General features: G+C 40.0%; 1 protein-coding gene and 1 long non-coding RNA gene across 3 annotated transcripts in view; one reads left to right on the top strand and one right to left on the bottom strand.

The window, feature by feature from the left end:
* Positions 1–22,082, bottom strand: part of phc2b (polyhomeotic homolog 2b (Drosophila)) — a 51,288-nt gene extending 29,206 nt beyond the window's left edge. The window contains exons 1-7 of one of the 2 annotated variants that reach the window (XM_085457456.1): positions 22,023–22,082; positions 7,037–7,397; positions 4,810–4,953; positions 4,590–4,667; positions 4,097–4,258; positions 2,631–2,753; positions 2,071–2,365 (exon numbers count right to left, since the gene is read on the bottom strand). In XM_085457456.1, the coding sequence (XP_085313582.1) occupies positions 2,071–2,365; positions 2,631–2,753; positions 4,097–4,258; positions 4,590–4,667; positions 4,810–4,953; positions 7,037–7,339 (1,105 nt within the window). In that variant the 5' untranslated portion in view covers positions 7,340–7,397; positions 22,023–22,082. Of the gene's footprint in view, positions 1–2,070; positions 2,366–2,630; positions 2,754–4,096; positions 4,259–4,589; positions 4,668–4,809; positions 4,954–7,036; positions 7,398–11,661; positions 11,893–22,022 lie in introns of those variants that run through there. The other variant, XM_085457455.1, reaches the window with a different exon arrangement.
* Positions 22,083–22,089: 7 nt separating this feature from the next.
* On the top strand, positions 22,090–22,578 carry LOC146710154 (uncharacterized). Its single transcript, XR_014920538.1, has 2 exons — positions 22,090–22,258; positions 22,396–22,578. It is a non-coding gene; the product is annotated as an uncharacterized LOC146710154 (long non-coding RNA).
* Positions 22,579–23,043: the final 465 nt, after the last annotated feature.

Genomic DNA, 23,043 nt, shown 5'->3' with positions numbered 1-23,043 from the left:
TCTCTTCCTGATCCACAGAGTAATAACTCCCCAGCATCTCATGTGCACACCTGTCCCTCGTGGGCTGCTGCTATGGCAACCCATGGTAATTTTTTCCCCCCAGACAGCATGCTGCCAGATTTTCAGCTTCCATCCTCCCTTTCATTTTATGCGAATCTATTACTGAAACAAAGCAAGACACAGTTGTGCACCGACGTGCACAGATAATCCCCACCTCCCCCTCTCTTCACAAACACACAAGCCCAAGTGCGCACACACACACAGACACACACACACACACACACACACACACACACACACAACACCAACCATAAATGTAAAGAGTGTTACAGCCATGCAGTCATACAGACATAAATATGGCACATGCACAGACAGACAAATTATTTCGCAAGATGTGATTTCCTATGAGGACCCTCTTTAAAATGCATCTAAAGGTTACTTATCATGCAAACAAATGGGACTTAATTTGACGTAATCAGCTTGTGCTGCTAGAACATTCACAACCATTCACACTAAAAAGGGGAGAAAAAAAACATAAAAAAAAAAACAAAAAAAAAAAAAACAGCTGCTGACTTTCAATTACACAATAAGTGGTTTAAAAACACTCTTGCATGGCAGTGTGCCTTTCACAGCTTCTAATTCACAAAGCAGCTAGACTGTTCCAGACACAAAACCAACACGCTGTCTCTAATAGAGCTGGTTTCACCCATTTAGTGAGTGAATGGATTTGTGAAGCAGGCCCCGACAAGTCATGGCAACAGCCAAGAAAAAGCTTTCAAACGTCCATGTGTGAAATGTCTTTTCATCTAATCTCACTATAAACACTAGAGCACAGCTCTGTATATGTATATAAGACAGCTGTCACAAAGCCAAAATCTTTCTTGAGGTTTGAAATGTACATCTGATACATAACAGAAGCATGCAGCCGCCGGCAAACAGTTTGTCAGTTTCCTTTTTCTGTCCACAAAAATGAAACTATAACTTCGCTGCAGTTTTAGAGCTTACATGCTCTGTGGACCACATGTTTTCAGAGGAAAACATTGGTGCATTCAGAACACATAGCATGAGTAGCACAAGAAGTTTTATCTAAGATGTGCTCAGAAACAGCATTTAAAATACACTAAGATTAAAGATTTTACTGGCTATAAGACAATTTGATTGAAGAAACACAGAAGAGGAAACTCAGTGGAGACACTAGGATTCATGCTCTTGTGACCACCAATTTCTGCTCTGCATAATTTCATGGCAATCCAGTCGAGCTGCTGATATAATTTAGTCAGAATCAAAGCAGTGACCTGACAAACATTGGTTTATAAGACTGCTTTTAAGTTGCTACAATACATGATTAGGGACATTAAAATGTAATCTGTTATGCTACAGTGTTGCTTGCACATGTTGGTTAGATTGTCTAGAGTGTATGGCAGTGTCACCACTGCCTTTAGAAGAGAGTTTAATGCCAGATGCCCTCCCTGACATAGCCCTCCTTCTCCTGGCCTTGAACTTCCACATGTTAAATGTGTTTTAACAACTACACTGTGGAGCCACAAGTTTTAACTTGTATTAAGTGGACCCAGACAAAACTCCACACAGTAGGGCCCTGTCAAGGTTTCAACCCAGGACACTCTTGCTGTGAGGAAATGGTGCCATCAATTGAACCACAATGCTGCCATTTAATACCAACACTCATATTCAACAAGACCTAGTAAGCACATCTTGATATCTTACACAGAGTTTATTGCTGTTTTTTAAGACTTTGTGTTGCAAACAATTTGGCAAGCGCACAAAGCATTAGGTTTTAAACACATTAAGGCTGCATGTATCAATAAATATTGGTTGAGCTGCAGACAATTTTCTTGATTAAAAAGAGTGACAGCAGTAAGTAAAACAAGAAAAGTATTACTTCCTGTACTTTTAAAGATCAAACAAAACAACCTGTTAACCAACCATTTGTTTTGGGTTTGTTATTTGCATCACTAATATCCATCATTATTATTTTTTTCTCTCACTTGTGTGAGAGACATTTCTTTAATGGATGGGATTTAATGTTGTGGATATGCAAACTTCTCTTACCTGGAGCAAGCAGAGGCTGAGCATTCACAGCGGTGACACTGCGGCTCATGTTTATAGCTCGGACTTCTGTGACTGCTGCACTGTCCCCCTTCTTCCCTCCTTCAGAGGGACTGTCTAAGGAGCTGGTCTTCCCCCCTGCTGAGGCCTGGGTACCTTGACTTGGGTTTTTGATCAGTGACGCAGGCTGGATAGGCACAGGGGCCTGCTTCAGACTGAGAGCCTGTGGCATCTGAGTCTGAGAGGAGGATGTTGTCGCCCCCTGCTGGCCACGGATGGCCAGATTCTGTACCTGATTCTTAAATACAAAAAGAGAGACAAGATTCACAAATGGCTCAAGCTGTGGATTTTTTGACTATGTTCATAAGAATTTTATTTGTAAAATGCTGGAAATTCATTTAAAGCTTGTAAGTTTAATATTTATTTTTATGGATTACTGCTTTGCTACATATGTGTAAAATGTATAAAGTTATATTTACGAGAGGGAGCTGGAAAAGATGTTAAGACGAGATAAAAGACTGCTCTTGTATTATTAGTGATAATATAGGTTCCAGCAATATTACCTGTGAGGAGGCCTGCGTAGAGCTGTCTGACTGCACAGCCGTCACAGTGGCAGCTGGGGTAAAGATGAGCTGTGGGGACAGAGGAACAGCACGACCCAGGCTCCTCGCCACCTGTACCTGGGCCTGGAAAGTATGGCACACATTAAAAAAAAGGGGGAACTAACATAGGAGAAGCAAACTGTAAACTAAAATTACTCTCCTGTGTCATTACTGATCATATTCCCCCACCAACTAGTGAAACTGCAATTTTAATGATGACAAAGACTTATATCACCAAATCAGTATCTAACTACCTGTGAAAACTGGCTCAGTACCCAGGGCATGGTGTTGAATAATGGCCATAACCATTTTGACCTGATGAAAGCCAGAGGCCAAACATGCACCTATGAAATAGGTGTAGGTAAAGCTGTGCCAGAAGCATCCATTCTGCTTTAGAAAATATGACTCAGTACCTTGGACATGACACTGAATAAGGGCCACAGGCTCCCAATAAATGTTAAAACACACTATTTACAAAAGTATTTACAAAAACTTAACAAGACAGAAGATTATTTAATCATGGGGTGCTGCATGTGTATATTCAGTTAGTTTTTAACCTCGGGTGTATGATAAGACAAAACAGGAAACTAAAGAAAATATTTTGGGACACTGATACGAGTAAATGTAGCACCAGGAAACTGTACTCGAAATAAAGTCCATGACTAAACTGACATGCAGTTTGCTTCCTGCCGCAATCATCACAGACATCTGATAACGTTGTGTTTTTGCTCGTAATAAGCAGGTTGTTCTACCACCTCATTGCCAGTTTCAGTTTGCCATCAGTTGTACAATCTGGAAACTCCAACTGACAAGCACTCAAAACCAGCTATACCCAAAATAACCAATTTCTATTCCTTCAACAAGAGAAAGAGAGAAAACACACACACACACACACACACACACACACACACACACACACACACACACACACACACACACACACACACACACACAGAAAAATGTTTTCTGAGCATTCACGTTAAAGACATCGACTTCCATGTTTGCAAAGAGCTCTCTGTAGGCAAACGCATTATCCTGACCACCTACTCTACTGCAAGATGACAACAAAACACGTCATTTACAGTGGAATTGCTTACAAACACAATATGTATTTTGTATATTTTATTTATTTATGTATGTAATGTTCTATACATGTGCAATAACGCCTTCATTTATTCTTTTTTAACTCAGCCCTGTTTTTATTGCGAGTTTCTCTCTGTGCATGCAAATTTGTTCAGTAATGCATCTGTGATGTATTGACTGCATGACAATAAAGAAATCTGAATGGCATAAACACATACACAGGGCCGCCAAAGAACAGAGTTGTGCCTATTTAAATCAAGCAATACGAGTGTGCTAGTGTTTATGCATAAAGTGGAGGATCATGTAAATGTGCCTGTGGCCATTTCTTTTCTTTGTAGTCTTACCATCTGTGCACGCAGGTACATCTGTGCTTGGGTGGGTGTAAGAGTGGGGCTCGATGGGCTGCCCAGCAGAACAGCCTGCTGGGAAATAGTGGTGGGGGTTGAGCTAATATTCTGAGCTCGGCTGATCAGCTGAGCTGCCGCTGGAGACGTGGTCAGGTTGATCTATGGGGAGAGATAATCAGGATTATTAGGTTATACGTACAAATCCTGAATAGATGTGGGGAGTTCTGAGACAAAAGCATCATATCCCCAACTATTAAATTCGACAGCATCAAATTCAATAGTTAAAATGTGTTCATTTTGCTAATATTTCTTACAGCTAAATACGTACAAAATCAAAAAGAAACTTGAATCTTTTTAAAGGTAAAACAGAAGGAGCAACCAAGCTGCTAGCATCCTGCTGCTAAAAATCAACTTGGCTCGATGATAATCCAACTGGACAAAGATAACTTAAAGAGGCTTTTAGGAAGGCAGCACTCCAAACTGCACTTACCGTAGCCTGAGTAGATCCTGTTTGCTGAGATGAAGTGCCATTTTGTGAAGAGCTTTGCCGGCCAGCCGCGATACTGGCCTATCACAAAGGTAGAGAGAGGAAGAAGGACAGGGTGAGTGATGCACAATTTCTGAAACATGTCTTGCAGCAGGTCAACAATAACTGCAATCATCATCTCTAAACTGAGAGAATGAATTATTTGTGATGCCTGCTTGCTGACCTGCTGTACAGCAGCCAGGCTGAGGCTGTGCTGCTGCTGGAGGGCTGCAGTTTGCAGCATCAGATGCTGCTGCTGAGCTGCATACATCTGCTGCAAGTACTGTGCTGCTGTGTTGGGCTGTCTATGCAATGCCTGCTGGAATACCTGCAAATAAAAACAGGTGCAAAAAAAATGGCCAGTTTAAAAAAGACATTTGATTTTTACATCTGAACTAAACTTTCATAAAATCCAAAGAATCACAAATTCAGTCACCTCGAAACAACATCAATTCTTCATGATATGTCAACAAAGCAAACCAAAGCCTCTGTGCCTCTACCATGTGGGTAATCTCAGTACAAATTTTTACATGATAAATAAAAAGAAAAGAAAATGGGTTTTATAATTGTATTTCTATAGCAATGCCATGTGTTTACATTATCTAATGGCACAGCAAGTAGACAAGCCCAGATATATCTGACAGCCACAGCCATGTGTCCGCCTACAGTGATGATTTGTTAAAAGGGAGCTACTTCATCATCCTCCAACATAACAATGCTTTCCAAAATATGCAAGAAAACCACCCCTGCTGAACATGGAAAAGGCAAACCTGTTTCACCAAAAACACACCCTAAGTATAACCATGCAGCTTCAGTTCTATTGTGTGACAATGTTGTGCAGGTTTCTGAAGAGTTACAAGGTTACTTTAGTTATTGCGCAAGTATTAAACACTTATTTTAGACTTACTTAAAATTTCCTTGGAAAACAATACCTGTGTGACTTGTTGCACCATAATGCTGCTATTGCTGGCACCACTTCATTCACAAATAAAACGCTTTCTGTATTTCCAGAAATATTGTTGCAAATTTCATTGAAATATTGTGATATAATCTGAGGTTGTATCACCCACCTCCACACTCTCCACATTCTTCTATTATACAACCGCTTAAAGCCACCAACATCACACCTATACTAAAAACAGTTCTGTTCTTTGTACAGCCTTACCTGTGGTTTTTTGAAATGATTTGCTCTTTTACAAACATACAGCGGTGCTAGAACCATGCCAAAGGCATACAAAAAAAAAAAGCAGGCAACCCAAAAACTCTGATACCAGTAACAGTTGCTAATACATCCCCATATTTAATGCAGTTTTATTTACTAGGATCTTTGCTCATGCAGATTATCTGGTGGGAAAAATGAAAAGAAAATTGTGTGATAACAGTAAACAACATCAAGAAATGTCAGTTTGATTGCATGGTTATTATGAATTTAACATTTTACAAACTTTACAAAGTTTTAGATTTATAATTATTTTATCACTTGAGCTTATAAATCTTGTCCTGATTGTATTTCAAAATGCTTTACAGACCAAACTGCTGATTTTTCTTCATTAAGCAATAGTCATTAGTATGCAATATCTTTATCGAATCCTAAATGTGGTACAATCAAAATGTGTTGAATCTGAACTGATTGCATCACTGCCTATTTAACAGAATAATCGGGAGACAGAAGTCAGGGTTTCAAAAACCTCCAATTACTGCAAACACACAAACAATTCTTTTTCCCTAAATGTGGGACAGAAAGGTTTCACACTGTGCCAGACACAACTCTAAGAAAGTTAAACCCCTACTACTGGGAAACCACCTCTCCAAGTGCCCTATGCCATGTTTCCAAGGATTTTGACCTGCAGTCAACAGTGTCACAGAAGCATCCGGACCCACAACGTGTCGCTGACGGGCACAAGTAGCAAAGATGAAATACATGCATGAACTGATTTCCAGCAGTCCTTTATGCTCACAGTGCTGCTCAGTGACAATAGTGATTGCCTTGTGATTGTCAGCATGCTGAGGGGGTGAAAAGAAGGACTCAATCTAACAAAAACCCTGCTGTCAAACCATCAGCACTCAAAGTTGAGTGGACCTAATTCTGAGGGAGGCTAAGCCTGTGTAGAGGCTTACCCCGAGGGCAAGGGGTCAAAAGCACTAAAGCACAGAAAACATTCTTTCCTGTCTCCAAATTGGAGACATGCTCCAACATTACCACATATTTGAGATCCTTTACTGGGAAGACAAATTCCCTTTTTCATCAATTCCCTTTGTAAAAAACGATGCTACATCAAAAACAATTTTAGAAGCTTGTATGTCACTTTTAAACACCAACAGAGGGCAGTAGAGCAAAGAGTGTCAGGATGTTACACAGAATACCTCAACTTAAGCTCTCAGCAGATTTATTACAGAACCAAAACACTCACCTGTACTGTACGGTCAGGTATTCCACTGTAAACCGATATCTGAGGCACTGCCGGTCTTCCAGCTGTAGTACTACTGCTGGAAGTACTGCTAGTGTTAGTACTACTACTACTACTACTGCTGCTGCTACTACTATTACTAATGCTAGTGGAAGTAGTAGAACTAGTAGTAGTTGTAGTAGTATTAGAGGTACTATTACTGCTGACAGCAGTGGTGCTGGAGGAAATGGTGGTGGACGTGGTGGTGGCTGCGGTGGTCCCGGTACTGCTGGCAGTGGAAGCAGGGGCCCCTGGCTCACTCTCCATGGTGCCCTCTGCTCTTTTCACCTTTGACCCCCGGCTCTTCTGAATGGCTCTCCTGTGCCTTCAAGAAAGAAGCAAAAAACCTGATGAATGTATGGAAGCTTGTTTCTGCCACTGATACAGAAGTTGGAATTGGTAATTTTTTTAGACAACCAACTCAATAATTATTAACCCAGAGTTTTGGCTCATGGATTGCAAAAATGCTTTAGGTTTCTATGTTTACATACAACTGAATCGAGACAAAGTAGTCGAAACAAGATGCACCTGAACATGGTTGTCAATAAACCATTCAACACCAGGTAAATGTAAGACCAGTGACACATCTACCGCATCAAAGTTATACCCAAACTGTTTTAGTCTTATGTTGCACTATAAGTCAAGGGCAACAAAATTAATTTTACCACGGTTGGTCACATCCAAGGCCATATACAGTTTACGGCTTATTATGGTTACATATACCAGATATTCTTAACAACAACTTGTACAAAGATCCCTAACTATGTCACATCATTTAGTCAAGCACAAATATCTCAAGGTAAAATAATCAATCTAAAAATTCTTAAAAGCATGAACCTGAAAACTCAGTACATGTGGGGAATTTCAAAGAAAAAAAGTCAAACTTAAAGATCTTTGAAAATTTTAAACTAAATGAACTCCACAGGGTTCTAGGATGAAAAAGGAGATTCACATGAAAACTTACAAATGACTAAGAAGTTTTTCAAAGACTAAACTGATTGGCAGGCTGGATTAAAACTTGCAAAGGACTGGATTGAACCCCTACGTCTTCAGTATGACACATGTGCCACAATCCCTTTAAAGTATGAAAAATAAGTAAGTACTAATTAGCGCATCACCCTGCCACCAAAACAAAAGGCAAATTAGACTCATAAATGATCAAAGGGCCCAAAAAAGGAACTCAAATTAAGTAAAATCTCTTCTGAATAAAAACTCTGAACTCTGGTTATGAAGATTTCACCAGGTCCAGGTTTTGTGGATTTTATATTAATGTAAAGAAAAATTATCTCAAAGTCTCAGCTTGCTCAAATTAGTACTTGACTTCAAAAAACATTTACTACATAACTATAAAATCACTGTTTTACTTATAACTTTTACAGTTGAAACTAATCTTTATCACACCTATCCATCTTCTGCTCCTGATCAGGGTCTAAACCAATACCTTTAGACCTCCCTCTCCCCTGCTACCTCCAGCTCTTGTGATACACTGAGCCATTCCCATGGCTCAAAACACCTCACCCAGGAGGAGTCCAGAAAACACACCAGTCAAGTGCCTGAATCACCTTGCATGAAAGCGTAGTCGTTTTACTTTGAGCCCCTACCAAATTATTATGCTTTGAAAGAAACTCTTCTGCCATTTTGGTATCTGTGATTTTATTTTTTCAGACAAGACTCAGAGCTCATGTCCATAGGTGAGGTTAGGAATGCAGATCGACCAGTGAATTACCAGTTTCACTTTTTCCCCCCCAGCTCAGTGAGCATTTCAGTGCTCAGTTTATCCTTCGCACCCAGCTGCAAACCAGCCCAGTGTAAACTGTAGGTCACTGCAATCTTTTACTACAGCAACTACCTGAATAATCTCTCACTGCAGAAACCATGAAAGAGATCACGTCGAACTCTGCAGCCAATCATTAACTTTTTTTTTACCCCGACTTAATTTGACACCCACATCCCTGTTGCCATGACTGTCCAGCCCCCACTTTGACAAACTACACAAAATATACATATATGTTCTGATACTAAGCATTCTCTCTCATACAAAACAAGACATACCATCTTTTTGGGGAGCCGCTTTCATTTTGTTGCTGCTGGGTTATGTAAGAGCCCCTATGCAATTCTCTTTATTAAGTTTCAAACAGTTTATACTCCCTTTGCTTTTACTGTTCAAAGAAGGGAGTTTTCATCTCATTGTTTACTTTGTATTTATGTATTCAATAAACTGAGCCAAGCTAAAGTTATATAAAGTCAGTACAAGTTACAAAACAAACATAAGGATATCTCTTGTCATTTTGCTTAAGTCACACCTCTGCTGTCTGTTCTCAAAGACGGATATGCTGTCCGACTGCACGAAATGAATATGCAGGATACAAACACGAGCTGGAAAATAAATGATACCTCTGTTTTCATGTAAAAATACACATAAAAATTGTATTTCAGGAATCCAGTGAACTCCACTGAATTTAGCATAAATATAAGGGGTAAGCAGACACTACAAGCCTAAATTAAGTCAACACTCAGTCCAAGAATGTTGAGTGAATAAGATTTTAAAAAATAAAATAAAAAAATGAATCCATTCCATTCAGTCAGTCACAAGAATAAGGAGGAATGATTTAGGGTCCTTCCATAAAAGCCTTTTTAGGTTTGGTCCCTTGGTGCTTTGCTATCCATTAGCGCAGAACGAAAAAGGTTCAGAGCTCTCCGGGTAGACAAGGTGGAGAAGATTTCAGCATGGCAGCTGATAAAAAGTGAAGATGATGGAAGGAGATCAAGCATCCTTCCTTGGTGGAAAATAAGCAATCTTTGGAAAAAGTCAAAGATTCTTTTGTTTAAACAAAGTCCAGCAGTTAATTTTAAAAAAAAAAAGAAAAAGAAAAGAAAAAGAAGTTAAAAAAAAAAAAAAAAAAAGCTCTCAGAGCAAGAAAAGAATCTGAACTCATTAAGATTCTGACTAGTGTCAAGAATGGGATTAATGAGCATGTTTGATGGGGGGATCAGAAAGAATAACAATCACTGTATGAGTTAGAAAAGGGGGGAAAAGGGAGGAATTTATAGCCTTCAGGTTATACAGGTTCACATTAAGTCACCGCAGCTACAAGGAAAAAGGAGCAAGTGAGAGGTGAAGGTTGAGTGAACAGGTTCAGGATTTTAAATGGGCAGGAGTGGGACGAGTGTGTAATGGAAGTAATTAAATAAGGAGCAATGCTGCCGCCATGCTGCAATTCTTAAGCCATTTCCTCCACATACTCATTCTTTTGAGCAGATTAGGAGCCAAAGCAAAGCTCTACAGCCCATTTAGGCTACAAAGGAGACTTGGAAACAATCTGCCATCTCACTAAACCACATGCTATTCCTTAAAATGGCAAACGCAGAACAGCTCACAAAAGGTTACAAAATATTTGAGCAAACCAGTGAGTGAGTTAAAAGACATTTTTTTAACATCTGTTTAAACAGCTTAAATGCTTTAATTGAAACCTTAGGTTGCATAACAAGAAAGGCAGCAACCAGTCAAATTAGGGCAGTACAAGCATCAATTAAAAATGCTTTTACATATTAACCTGATATATCTAACACCATTAAAGCAAAGAACTAGATCCTAATTTAAACTGGATGAAAAATGGAAAAATGTAAAAAACATATTCCAAGACCTTCTAAATTAAAAAGACCCTTATTTTCCATTCAGCGGTGCCTGTCACTGATTGAAAACTTGATGTTTTCATATTTGTGGCTGAAAAACTGAAATGCAGTCAGGCAGTGCTGGGTCCAGGTTGTAAACAAAGCACCACTGCTGCCAAAGCCTGCTTGTCTGTATGCCATCATTAGCCTACATCCCACAGTGTGCTTCATATTGCCTCCCCATGTGGGGAGAGGGGAGGGAATCCCCTCTGGTAATGATCCCTGCAACCCATGTCCCTCTGAGAGGAGTCACCCATCAATCAGTAAACAGTGCCATGTAGATCACCCCTTGCTCAGCCCCATCCAAGTACCACTTTTACATTGTTACATCCACAAATCTGGCTTTGAATTGGGTTTCATGGAGGACGACCCCTTGCACCCATGAAAAGTGCTATTCAGCTTTTTTAAGACAACATCAAAGCAGCACCAGCAGCATGAAACACAGTGCAAAGAGCCAGTCAATGCCATAACAATGTAATTTAAGTGCTGTTGGAGCATATTGATCCCCTCATGCTAGCATTACAAGACCACAAGAACTGACAGTCAGCTTTGCGTGTGATCCATTTCGCATATCCAGCAGGACGATGAGAGCTGTTAAGAGACTGTCAGACAGACTGGCTGTCTCTACAGAGCTTACATCACAGTAAGGAAGTGCAGAAACCTCCATCAGTGCCCATACAACTCTGATGACCCACATTAAAAATACTATGAGAATGCATTTGTCAGCTCCACTAATCGATTGATGTGTGATAATAGCTTTAATAGCTAAAAGATCCACAGAGAAATGTGTGCCTGTGTGTATTTTTATATATAAATTTCTGTGTGTGTGTGTGTGTGTGTGTGTGTGTGCGTCTATCTGTGTGTGAAGAGGGGTACTCTGCTTCTGAGACAAAGCCCCCTAACTCTGGTGTTCCTACCTCCTCCGACACCCCCAACGCGATGCAGGGGTATGATGCCCCATCCCCCGGGGAGTGTGCTGTCCTCCTGCAGGATGTTGCTCCTCTTTCCTCTTTGTCTGCCTAAGTGAGTGGCTGGCTGCCTGGCTGACTGAGTGAATAAATGAGCGCGTGCAAGGGTGTTTCTGTGCAGCCTCCAAACCCCCTGCCCCTCTTGTCTACCCCCAACACACAGCAAGCTCGTCGTCCCAGCATCAACACCCAAGTCCACCAACCAGGCCACAGCCTGCCTACTAATTATGTGGTATCCTAGCGACAGCCAACGGGCGCTTATGGAATCCCCATGCAGAGCCGCATCCTGATTGGACAACAGGATCCTCTTTAATGAAGATGATGGTAATGATTTTACTCTCCCCTCCCCCTCTGATGCTTCCTGAATACTGAATTTTTTTTTTAGGATGCTTAGACCCTAACCCCCCCATATCACCCAAATTATTTCCAAATAGCTGAAAATCCAAGATAATGAGGCATTTCATAAAAATAACCCTGAAATGCTTTTTCTTCTCTTTTGCTTAGTCTAGACCCGAACAGTGGAAAACCGAAGGCTTCATTCCTTTTTCAGTATTTCAGTTTTCACTTCAAGTCTGCAGCACAATTTCCACAAATAACCTGCAGTTGTAATAGGCCCATTTTCCTTAGCATTCAGCTAAGGACAGGAACAGTGAGTCACAGGCTGAACAACGAAGGGGTTACATGAATAGGATGAGGGACCTATGGAATCTTCGATACCCAACATCCACACTGATGGCGAAACTAGCAGCTCAGTGTTCAAACATTGTGAATAAGGACTGCTCTCATGTCTAGAGATTGACAAGGAACAACACACATGCTACGAAGGGGGAACCAGGACGACAGTCGGGGGGAGATATCATCACCAACACTGGATATCATCACAGTCCAGGATGAGACAACAAACATCCGCGAATGAAGATGGCCCCAACCGACCACGTGCTCAGTGAATACCTCAGGCAGCAGAAACCTGAGAAAGAGGAGGAATAATCATGGAAGGATAGACCCCTGCACGGTATGTACCACCGGCAGATAGAGGAAGTGGCTGACATCCAGACGTCCTACCAGTGGCTGGACAAAGTTGTACTGAAAGACAACACAGAGGCACTAATCATGGCAGCACAGGAACAAGCAGGAACAAGGTTGGGAGACGCCACAAAGGGTGATGGAGAATGGCCGAGCTAAGATCCTGTGTGGCTTCCAAATACAGACGGACAAAATGGTGGTGGCTAACCAATCGTACATAGTGGTGGTAGAGAAGCAGAAGAAGACAGCCGTAGTGATATATGTAGCATTACTAAATGACAGCAACATCAGGAAGAAGAAACACAAGAAGCTAGAATTAGTACCAAGGGCTCAGAGAAGAACTTGAGAAGATGTGGAGGGTGAAGGAAACAGTGGTCCCAGTGGTAATTAGAGCACTAAGTGCAGTGACTCCCAAGCTAGGCGAGTGGCTCCAGCAGATCCCAGACACAACATCTGAGATCTCTGTCCAGGAGAGTGCAGTCCTAAGAACAGCTAAGGCCATGTCCAGACTAACACGTTTTTGTTTGAAAACGCATCTTTTTCTCTCCGTTTTGGCCCTCCATCCACACTGAGACGGCATTTTCGATCAAGAACAACGCGTTTTGAATACGCTCTCCAAAGCGGATACATTTGAAAACACTGTTTTTGCGTTGCAGTGTGGACAGCAAACCTGGAGCCTTTTCGAAAACGTTGACACATTTTAGTCATGTGTTGCAGTCATGTGACCAATTAAACTAAGATAGCGGAGGGCATTATACAGCAGTTGTTTTGCTTGCGCTCAATTTTGACAACCCTATTAAAGATTAATATCAAATGTACATGCTCCAGAGAGCTTTTCTTCAAATTCTTTAATTCTCACTTGCTTTTGCAACTTTGTAGTTTAATGTTACTTGCAGCAACAACTCCACCTCATTGTTAGTCCATTTAAAAAACTCGGTGCTTTTCCTCGACATTTTGCTGCAATGTTTGAAAGAGCCGGAAAGTAAATAAACAGCAGACAGAAATCAGGCAGGTCGAATCACCTTGTGTTTCACACATGCGCAGTACTGGAACATAAGCATTTTCGGCCGTTTCAATGTGGACGCACAACTCTGTGAAAATGACTGAAAACGATAGTGTGGACGAAAATGCAGTTTTCAAATTTATCTGGGCTAGTGTGGACGTAGCCTAAGACACTGCGCTCAAGCTCCCAGATCCCACAGGGACGAGAGGTTGTTTTTTTTTTTAAGAAAACAAAACAGATTTTTGATCCACAAAATTGTTTCATTATTAGTTGTGAAACTGAGACTAGCATCATCTTAAGTCATGACATGGTATTGCTTTATCTCTGCTGACATGAGCTCTCAAACTATTCAACTGTTATTCTCAACCTTTGCAACTTTTTTGTGACACTATTCATCTGCAGCATGTCTTGACAGTTTTTAAAAAAAATAACAGTGTACACACTAGACTAGAGTGATTTATTACTGAAGGCTTTGAATAATTGGTGCCAAAGATTTCTGTATGGACATCAAGCTTAGAAACAAAATAACAAAAGAGGAAAACCAGCAAAACCCCTCATAAAAATGAAATGAGATAGCTTTAGAGTTGAATTTAAACTCCTCTTTAATGACAACAGAATTCGTTTACATGGAATTGGGAAGATAAAAACCAAAGGATAATGGCATACTTATGCTCTACCCCACAACATTAACACGCCACCCAACTGTCTGGCGGTATGAAATGTGGCTATTTGAGTCGTTTGCTGGTGCAACATAGTATTGATTGGGGCCAACCATGCGTGAACCTCATTGATTATCATCTTCTCATTAGCATATAGATTAGCTGGCAGTGCATCCAGAAGTGCAAGCCTGAAATCTCACACTTGGCTAACAGAGCTGTGGCAGGGGGGTTGGGGGGTTAAAAACAAGAAGGAAAGACCAATAGTGTGGCTCAGTGAGATATCAGCTCTTTGATGATAAAACTCAACATCCTAAAGCTCAGTCTCCAAAACTGCTATCAAAAACAAAGTGATTACGATGCAAGGAGGTGTTCAGCCAGGGGCCTAATAGACCCTAACAAGAGCTATGATGGTAAAAGTCTAGGTTAAAGTTAAGTTGGCAAACTAAATTATTTGAGGATGAGGATAATGAAGATATTTAAAGATGCCAGATGGCAAAAAAGGCAAGATATTATTAAATTAAATTGGTATGAGTCAGACTGACAAAATGAACATGAGTTTGCCGGGGCTATTTTGTTGACATCTATCTCACAAACATTTAATGAACCATTTGAAGTAGGGCATTGCATTTTGTTCTAAGTAACTTTTATGCAAAATTTCAAATGTGGCAAAAAATTTAAGGCACTCAAAATTTATTATGGTAATGAAAAGAAATAAAGACAGACAAACCTAAAACATAGGAATAAATTCAATATAATGATAAACTGATAACTGGTGTTAGTTTAACTATTCAAAAGGTATTGATAGGATTTTACCAGTTCATTTTTATCAATGATAATTTTTGCTTGTAAAAAGATAAACAGAGCTACCTTTGACACACTGGTTAGGTCTCAAAAGCTTTTCTTTAGACTTCATAAATTGACAAAACTAATTCTCTCTAGTTAGCCGAACAGCTCTGACTAAAGTCAAAGTAACTAACGAAGTTCAAAAAGACCAACTTAGGATGGGGACCCACTGTCTTTATTACTCACACCTAATGGCTTCATTTGTTAAGTACAAGATTTCCTCTTACAATAGAACCTCTGCACAAAGACCTTACCTCTAAGTAGGGCTGGGCCATATCATACCTTTCATAGTAATACCGGTATAATGTTGGGCAACGATAAGAAAATGAAATATCGTGATAGAATATGTGTAAAACTCACATGCGCAGTGCCTTTGTTTACATCAGTGGTTCTTAACCTGGGTTCGATCGAACCCTAGGGGTTCAGTGACTCAGTCTCAGGGGTTCGGCAGAGCCTCCGCCATGACATGCATGGCTCATTTTGTGCACCAGTAAAAAAATCACATTTTATTTTTCACTAAAGAGGGGTTCAGTGAATGCGCATATGAAGCTGGTGGGGTTTGGTACCTCCAACAAGGTTAAGAACCACTGGTTTACATACACACATGGCGGCGACGCAGAATGAGAAGGGTGAAAGCGGATCGTTAAATGAAACAGATGAACCAGAATTGGTTTGTAAAAATGCTGCAACTTCAGTGGTGTGGAACTGGTTTAGCTTTCGTCCGTCAGATACACAACAAAGCACTATTTTTGGTAGAGCATGCTAGCGGGCCGTCGTTATTACAGTCTTTTTTGGAAAATACGGCACACTTAAAATCAATCCTTTGATTTTTCTGAAAATCGACAGTGCAGCTTATAATCCTGTGAGCCTTATGTATGAATTCTGGTTGTGTTTACTGACTTCGAAACGATTTTATGTGGTACACGGCGCTCGAAAACCAGTCGAATGATTTAGTACGACTTTGCTAAGCTACGAACCCGCACCGCTTGATGGATTGTCGGAGCAGGAAATGTCTTTTGGTTAAACTGTCAGCAAGGAATTTGCATTTGCACTGTTAAATTTTTATATCACTTTAATGCACATAAAAACAGCTGCTTGTTTGAGTGAAAATACATTGATGGGGTTTTCTTTGCACTAATAACGTTGTGGAGTTGTAAAGTATTTTGGCTAGTGTCAATTATATCGTTAGTTATATCGTTATCGCAAATTTTCAAATGTATATCGTGATAAATATTTTTGGTCATATCGCCCTGCTCTACCTCTAAGAAACTAAAATATCATTTTAGAGGGTTGGGCCTATTTATTTAAACTTTTAATGGGTCATTCCCTTCCAATCAGTACCTCCCACCCAATTTTAGTGTATTAATTAAGCAAAGCCAAACTTTGACAGTCAGTAATTGCAAAAAAAAAAAAAAAAAAAAAAAAGCTCAACATAAATGGAGTGAGTTGGTATTTCCCCAGTATTTAAGCAATCAGAATTACGGATTAAAAAAAAAAAAAAAAAAAAAAAAAAATTACGTCACAGTCTAAAGCCCAAATCTAATTAAATTTTTGTTCAGAATTAGAGCTCTTTGTAGAAAAAATAAAGTTTAATATCATATGATATACCATAGTATCAATATCATAGTAGAACTGCACCCATTTAATGTCTACAATGCAGTGTAACAGATAAAAATAGTGATTACTTGTATCTCGTATTTGTTTTCTTATGATCAATTGGAGAAGATTTCAAAGAGTGCATTGTGGGTAAACCTTTGAGGGTCATATCACCGTGTGTGGGAGGTCCTCAACATTAGGTCCTGAAGAACTTTCTCTTCAATGCTATTTTACCACGCAGGACCTCAATTATAGAGGGTCTCAGATTTCATTGTTCTTTCAGTGGAATGAACCTCAAGTCAGAGTCAAGATCATTTGTTCTGAAAAAGCATTTCCTTGGAGAACTCTGGTGATGCTGGGAGAATCCCCTGAGCCTGATGATAGCTGATGGGCTTGTCCAAACACAGCAAGCAGGCCACTGCCCTCGCTAAAGTGTGTAAGATAGCGATACCCTCTGATCCCAAGGAAAGGCCTACCATGGAAGCGTAATTGAGCCATCTGATTCCGATTCAGCTGTGGAACTTGCCTTCCACAGCTGAGTAGACCAGCACAAAGAGACTCTGGCTGCTTTCCAGGTTAAGTGTGCTGAGAGTGTGTGCAGTTCCAGCATATGTAGGCTCATGCTGCGAAGATACAAAACACTTTGACTTTACTCTCCAGAGAGGACCCTGGCTCATTTAGTAAGGGCTAAGACTGTAAGGTGAAAAATGCTCCAGTAGATGCTAAAAATGTCTCAGACTATTAATGCCTCTCCAAATAAACACAGAAAAAGCAGGCAGAAAAGCACACATAGACTGAGAGGCTGAAGTGGTGCCGACAGAGAAATGAAAGATTCTTTCTCTGATCTATAAATATCACCATTAAATAGTTCTGGTGAAGCTTGGAGATTATCAACGCTTTTCAATCCCAACTATTCTATCAAAGCAGTCTCTCGGGCATCACTCTCAGGAGTCTTTCATGCCAGCAGAAAAAAAAAGAAAGCGAAAACTGGGTCAGGTATAAGGCAGAGGCAAATAGAAATGTAGTGCTTCCTTTAAAGTCCTTTAAATATATATCAATGCCAACAGGGAACCAGAGAGACAACAAAAATTAGAGCTTATCCAAAGGATAACAGAGAAGCCACTTTGTCATTTTGAAGTAGCCGAGAGAGCTTAACTGTGTTAATTTACTACCTTTCAGAAGCAAAATCTTGTGCCCAAAATAACAGATGTGTTACTCAACAGGTTTAAAATTATGAAAAACATAACACATGTTGACATTCTGACAGAAAGCTTTAGTCAATGTTTATAATGTTAAAAGACACTGAAGTAGACACACAGGCCATGTCCAGACTAATACATGTTCGTTTGAAAACGCATCTTTTTCTCTTCGTTTTGGCCTTCCATCCACACTGAGACGGCATTTTCGGTCAAGGAAAACGCAGCGTTTTGAAAACGCTCTCCAAAGCGGATACATTTGAAAACGCCGTTTTCGCATCGCAGTGTGGACAGCGAACCTGGAGCCTTTTCGAAAACAATGACACATTTTAGTGATGTGGTGCAGTCATGTGACCAATTAAACTAAGATAGCGGAAGGCATTATACAGCAGTTGTTTTGTTTGCGCTCAATTTTGACAGCCCTATTAACCCTTTAAAGCCGGTCAGAGCGGGCACGCTCTGTTTTGCGTAACTATTTTTAAATCCCGTTAGCTCTCAAACCACGTAAGCTAGCGCAATAATTTTTTTTGCATATGAAACCGGAGGAGTTGTACTTACATCTTATGCCATCAGCTTGTCCTAGGTCACAGTTTCCTTCCACATATAGCTTTGCAAAAACTGCATAAAAAGCGCTTGGAGCAACAAAAACATAATATTCCAGAAACACGCTTTGCCGATCCGATCAGCTGTTCATAACACTTCCTACGTTGGAATAGACGTCAGCGCGAATTTTCGCATGTCCACCATTACATGCCCGAAACCGGAAGTGACGTCGTTTTTGCGGAAATGTAGTTTTTTTTACCATCAGGACCTCATGAGCCTATACTGGTGTTTTTAAAAGTTATCTTTGACTTTATGACTTTCTGTGTCATTTCTGGGATGCTTAGAACTCATATTGCACTGCTGGAAATAGTTTATTTTGATGCATATGCTGCTTTTTTGCAAATTTGCACTATAATATTTATTTTCGTTTTTCCTGCAGTATATAAAAATTGGTGTATTTCAAAAATAAAACTATGAAGACACTCAAAATAAATTTCCTGTGGTAGGAAACTATTTTGTGCAACTTTTTTGTATTTACAGTTTTGAGGGATAAGCCTCTTAAATTTCTCTAACTAGAAATATATGTTAAAAAAGCAAAAACGATTTTCAATTTTTTTTTGTAGTTTATTGCACTTTTTGCAATTTATGTAATTACTATGCACTTAATGCAGACATATTATTAAAATCTGGGCTATAATGGTTGTATTGATGTATAGCAACTTGAAATGCTCCCAAAAATGGCACCACACCATGTAAAAATATAATATAAGCTCTGGCGTACTTGGTTCTATGGTAGGTCTTAAAGGGTTAAAGATTAATATCAAATGTACATGCTCCAGAGAGCTTTTCTTCAAATTCTTTAATTCTCACTTGCTTTTGCAACTTTGTAGTTTAATGTTACTTGCAGCAACAACTCCACCTCATTGTTAGTCCATTTAAAAAACTCGGTGCTTTTCCTCGACGTTTTGCTGCAACTTTTCAAAGAGCCAGAAAGTAAATAAACAGAAGACAGAAATGAAGCAAGACAAATCGTCTTGCTTTTCACGCAGTACTGAAACGTAAGCATTTTCGGCCATTAAAATGTGGATGAACAACAATGTGAAAACGACTGAAAACGATAGTGTGGACGCACAGCGTTTTCAGACGAAAACGCAGTTTTCAGACGAAAACGCAGTTTTCAAATTTATCTGGACTAATGTGGATGTAGCCAAAGGCCAACCTAATAATTTACACCTATGTATGGGCCCTGGGATGCAGTTTAAGGTCATCAGTGTGTCATAGCATTATTTCACCTGAATTGTCATCTACTTTAATGAAGAAGTCCATTTTCATACGGTGTCAGCTATAGCCACTATGTGACCCTGAAATAAATAAGCAGTTTAAAAATAATAATAATAAAAATGAACAAACTGTGTACTGAAGGGTAGAGGCAGTTGCAAGTCACAAGTAAATGTAAAGCAGTATGCATATGTAAATGAGCTCATCTCTAAACAAAACATAGGAACAAAGTGTGGCTTCTCTCTCTCTCTTGTGAAATAAACAAATAAACCTTTTCATAAATACCTGATAAAAGCCCATAATTAATTTGAATAACAGCATCAGATCAGGTGCTGTCTATAGGAATTGAAGGGTAACTAATTATCTCTGCTTGATTTTTCACAGCTGGCTAACTATTCTCAGGTTTTTAAAGGAGCCTCTACTACAATAGCTTGACATGCTTTTAAGTGGATAATGCATAATTCTTCTTCAGTTAACCCCAGTGTCACTGTAGAAAATCTACAAGTTTCTTCCCTAAGCCTGCTGTGTTATTTTTCTGCTGCAGACAACTAGTCAGTTGTTTGTATGAGCTGAAGTGATGTAAATGCTTGCCCCCCCCAGCTACAAATCAGTAAACATCCCTAATCTAAAAAAGATTCACTGCAAGTTAAATATAGGCATGGATATAGGTTTAACAGTTTAGTATTATTCTCATCATAATTATATACCGCTTATAGATTTTGACGCCTCACAGTTTTTTTACAGTGATATTCGGCACCATCTTGCAGCACCTTTTGAAGTGGCCGTCTCAACTCACTGGCTCCAGGAAACAGATGCAAATCAGGTACAAAATAACCTTCAAACCAAGGCCATAACAAGGCAAGTAAAGCACAACACCCTCTGTAAATTAATAAGCTGAACTTTGAAAATTAATAAGATTTTAATAAAACATAGAAACCAAACCAAGCCTGGACCTGTAGTTGTTCTGCTTAATCTGATTTTAATTTAAATTATAACTGTGGCTTTAAAAGAAATCCAACATTTGTTCAAGAGCTATCTGGAAGAAACTGTAAAGGTAATCTAGGTAACTCCGTGAAAAAACCATTAATGGCTGCAGCTGGTGTCCAGATGATGATGGAGAGGGTCTTTGAGCCACAATAGTGACAGGCTCTCCATCACTTCGTGTGACTACCGTCAAGGCGAAAAATGAAGCCAACAAGAAAAAGGAAAAAACAAAACTCTAGTTCCTCTAGATGCCACTTGAGGCTGGCTCCAAAATTCCCAGAAACTTCCATGTTAAAATGGCCAAATTTATAGCACTAAAACCACATTCATAGCGTGGATGGTTTTACAACTCAGGAGGAAGGCCAAAATAACCGACAGGTGTTCAAACACACACATCTGGAGCCCATGAAAGTCAAAGACCAAGCTCCACTACTTTAGAGTCCTTAAAGTGGACCTCATTATCATGGCTTGTAGTGTAGTAGAGACCATCCAAGAGGTTGTGCTTTAGTTTGGGTGAGTTTTTCTGTTTTTCTGCCTCACAGATTTCTGCTCCTAAAAGCACTGCTAATTTTCCTTAAATGGACAGACTGTTCCATGCAGCTTTTTAAAGGGCCCGGGCCATCGGCTGTGTTGACCTTCACTTGTCAACATAACTACCTCCTTTATGCCAAATGTCATGACCTTAGGGGCCACAGCTCCTTGTTGGTATCCACTTGGCCAACTTTGCCTAGCATTTCAAAATTAGCAAAGCTACACCCTACAGACACTGTTGTCAATTAAAAACAAAAAGGGAGGCTTATTATTGGCCAAAACATTGCATTTAAACGTTTCGCTCATGCGCTGTCTCATTCATAAGCATTTTTACTCCTTTCCTGCTGGCAATGAATTCCATTACAAAACTAGCTAACGTTAGCTACATCTGAATTGTTGTTATTCATAATAATAACACAATTTTGTTCCTATATGAGGATTTGAACAGTAAACTTAGCACTTAAACTAACGTCGACGTTAGCAAGTCAGCTAGAAAAACGCTTGCTGCTGTTCTGGGGCCCGTGTAGACGTCTGCTTGTGCTATCGACTAACCTCACGCGTTCCGAAGCACATATAAACACATACAAACAGGTATGTGACCCTTGTACGAACCGTGACATCCTGCGCCAAGAAGCCAAATATACGTGACCTTACCGTTGCCGAAAACCTTGTTTCGTCGCTTCTCCTTCTGACTGCTCTCGCTCAGTGTTTCTCCTGATATTCTACACTGGACGGTGGCTCGCTGCGCCCAACAGACTCGGAGCACTCCAGCAACGGCAGAAGAAACAGCGGCAAAGGAGACTTGGCCTAGGGAGGGTAGACCGAAGCGACTCTTTCGTTTGCATTCCATACAGGCAACGTGATGCAAAGCGGACCAATGAGCGTAAAGGGTGAGATTTGAACCCACCCCCTATTGTCAATTAACCCCTCCTCTCCTCTCTTTCCATTCACCTGTCAAGTGTCGGCCTCAGTCCTGATCTCCATGGTAACAAAGAGCTTTAATCTTTGCACTGTGCTCTGTTTGCAGTGCAGCTACGGGGCCACAGAGAAGCTTTAAAGATATGTCACACTTTGTTTGGCCCTCTTCAAAACGGAGGTCAACATCAGCGACCTCAAAACAGCACCCCTGGAGTCATTTGATTCAGGGTTTTGTTCCGGGCCACTTCTTTGCCTTGTAAGCTTAGCAGCTATTAAATTCTTTCACATACAAGCATGTGGACTCTTTTTCTTGCACGCTCACCATTCTGCCGTAAAATAGTATTATTTTGATCATGTTTGCTTGGAAGATGAATCTAACCTGAAGTGCTGGCTTTTTCACAATTTTCAGTCGTCATTATTAGAATGTTTCTTCATTTGTAAGACAATCTAGACTTTAATGCAGGGGGAAACTAAATAAAATTAACTAATTAATACCAAATTAAATTAAATTCAGAGAATACAGCGAAGGAGATAAACAGTTCATAATGTAAATCTTATGGCATGGGCATAGATAGAGGCAGCAGGTGAATTCTGAAGTGTACAAGGTTATTCTCTCTGCTCAGATTTATACAACCAAGACTGCAAAAGTGATCCAACAGTGCTTCATATGTGCAAACAATGACCCAAAGCATACTGTAAAAAGTGACACAAGGGTTTTTCAAGGCAAAGAAATGGGATATTTGTCCGTTTGTCAATT

The sequence above is a fragment of the Copadichromis virginalis genome, linkage group LG5 (assembly GCF_057382275.1).
Source record: "Copadichromis virginalis isolate Kocher_CV1m ecotype Utaka linkage group LG5, C_Virginalis_male_GT1.1, whole genome shotgun sequence".
Classification (NCBI taxonomy): domain Eukaryota; kingdom Metazoa; phylum Chordata; class Actinopteri; order Cichliformes; family Cichlidae; genus Copadichromis; species Copadichromis virginalis.
This window is presented reverse-complemented; position numbering and strand designations above follow the sequence as displayed.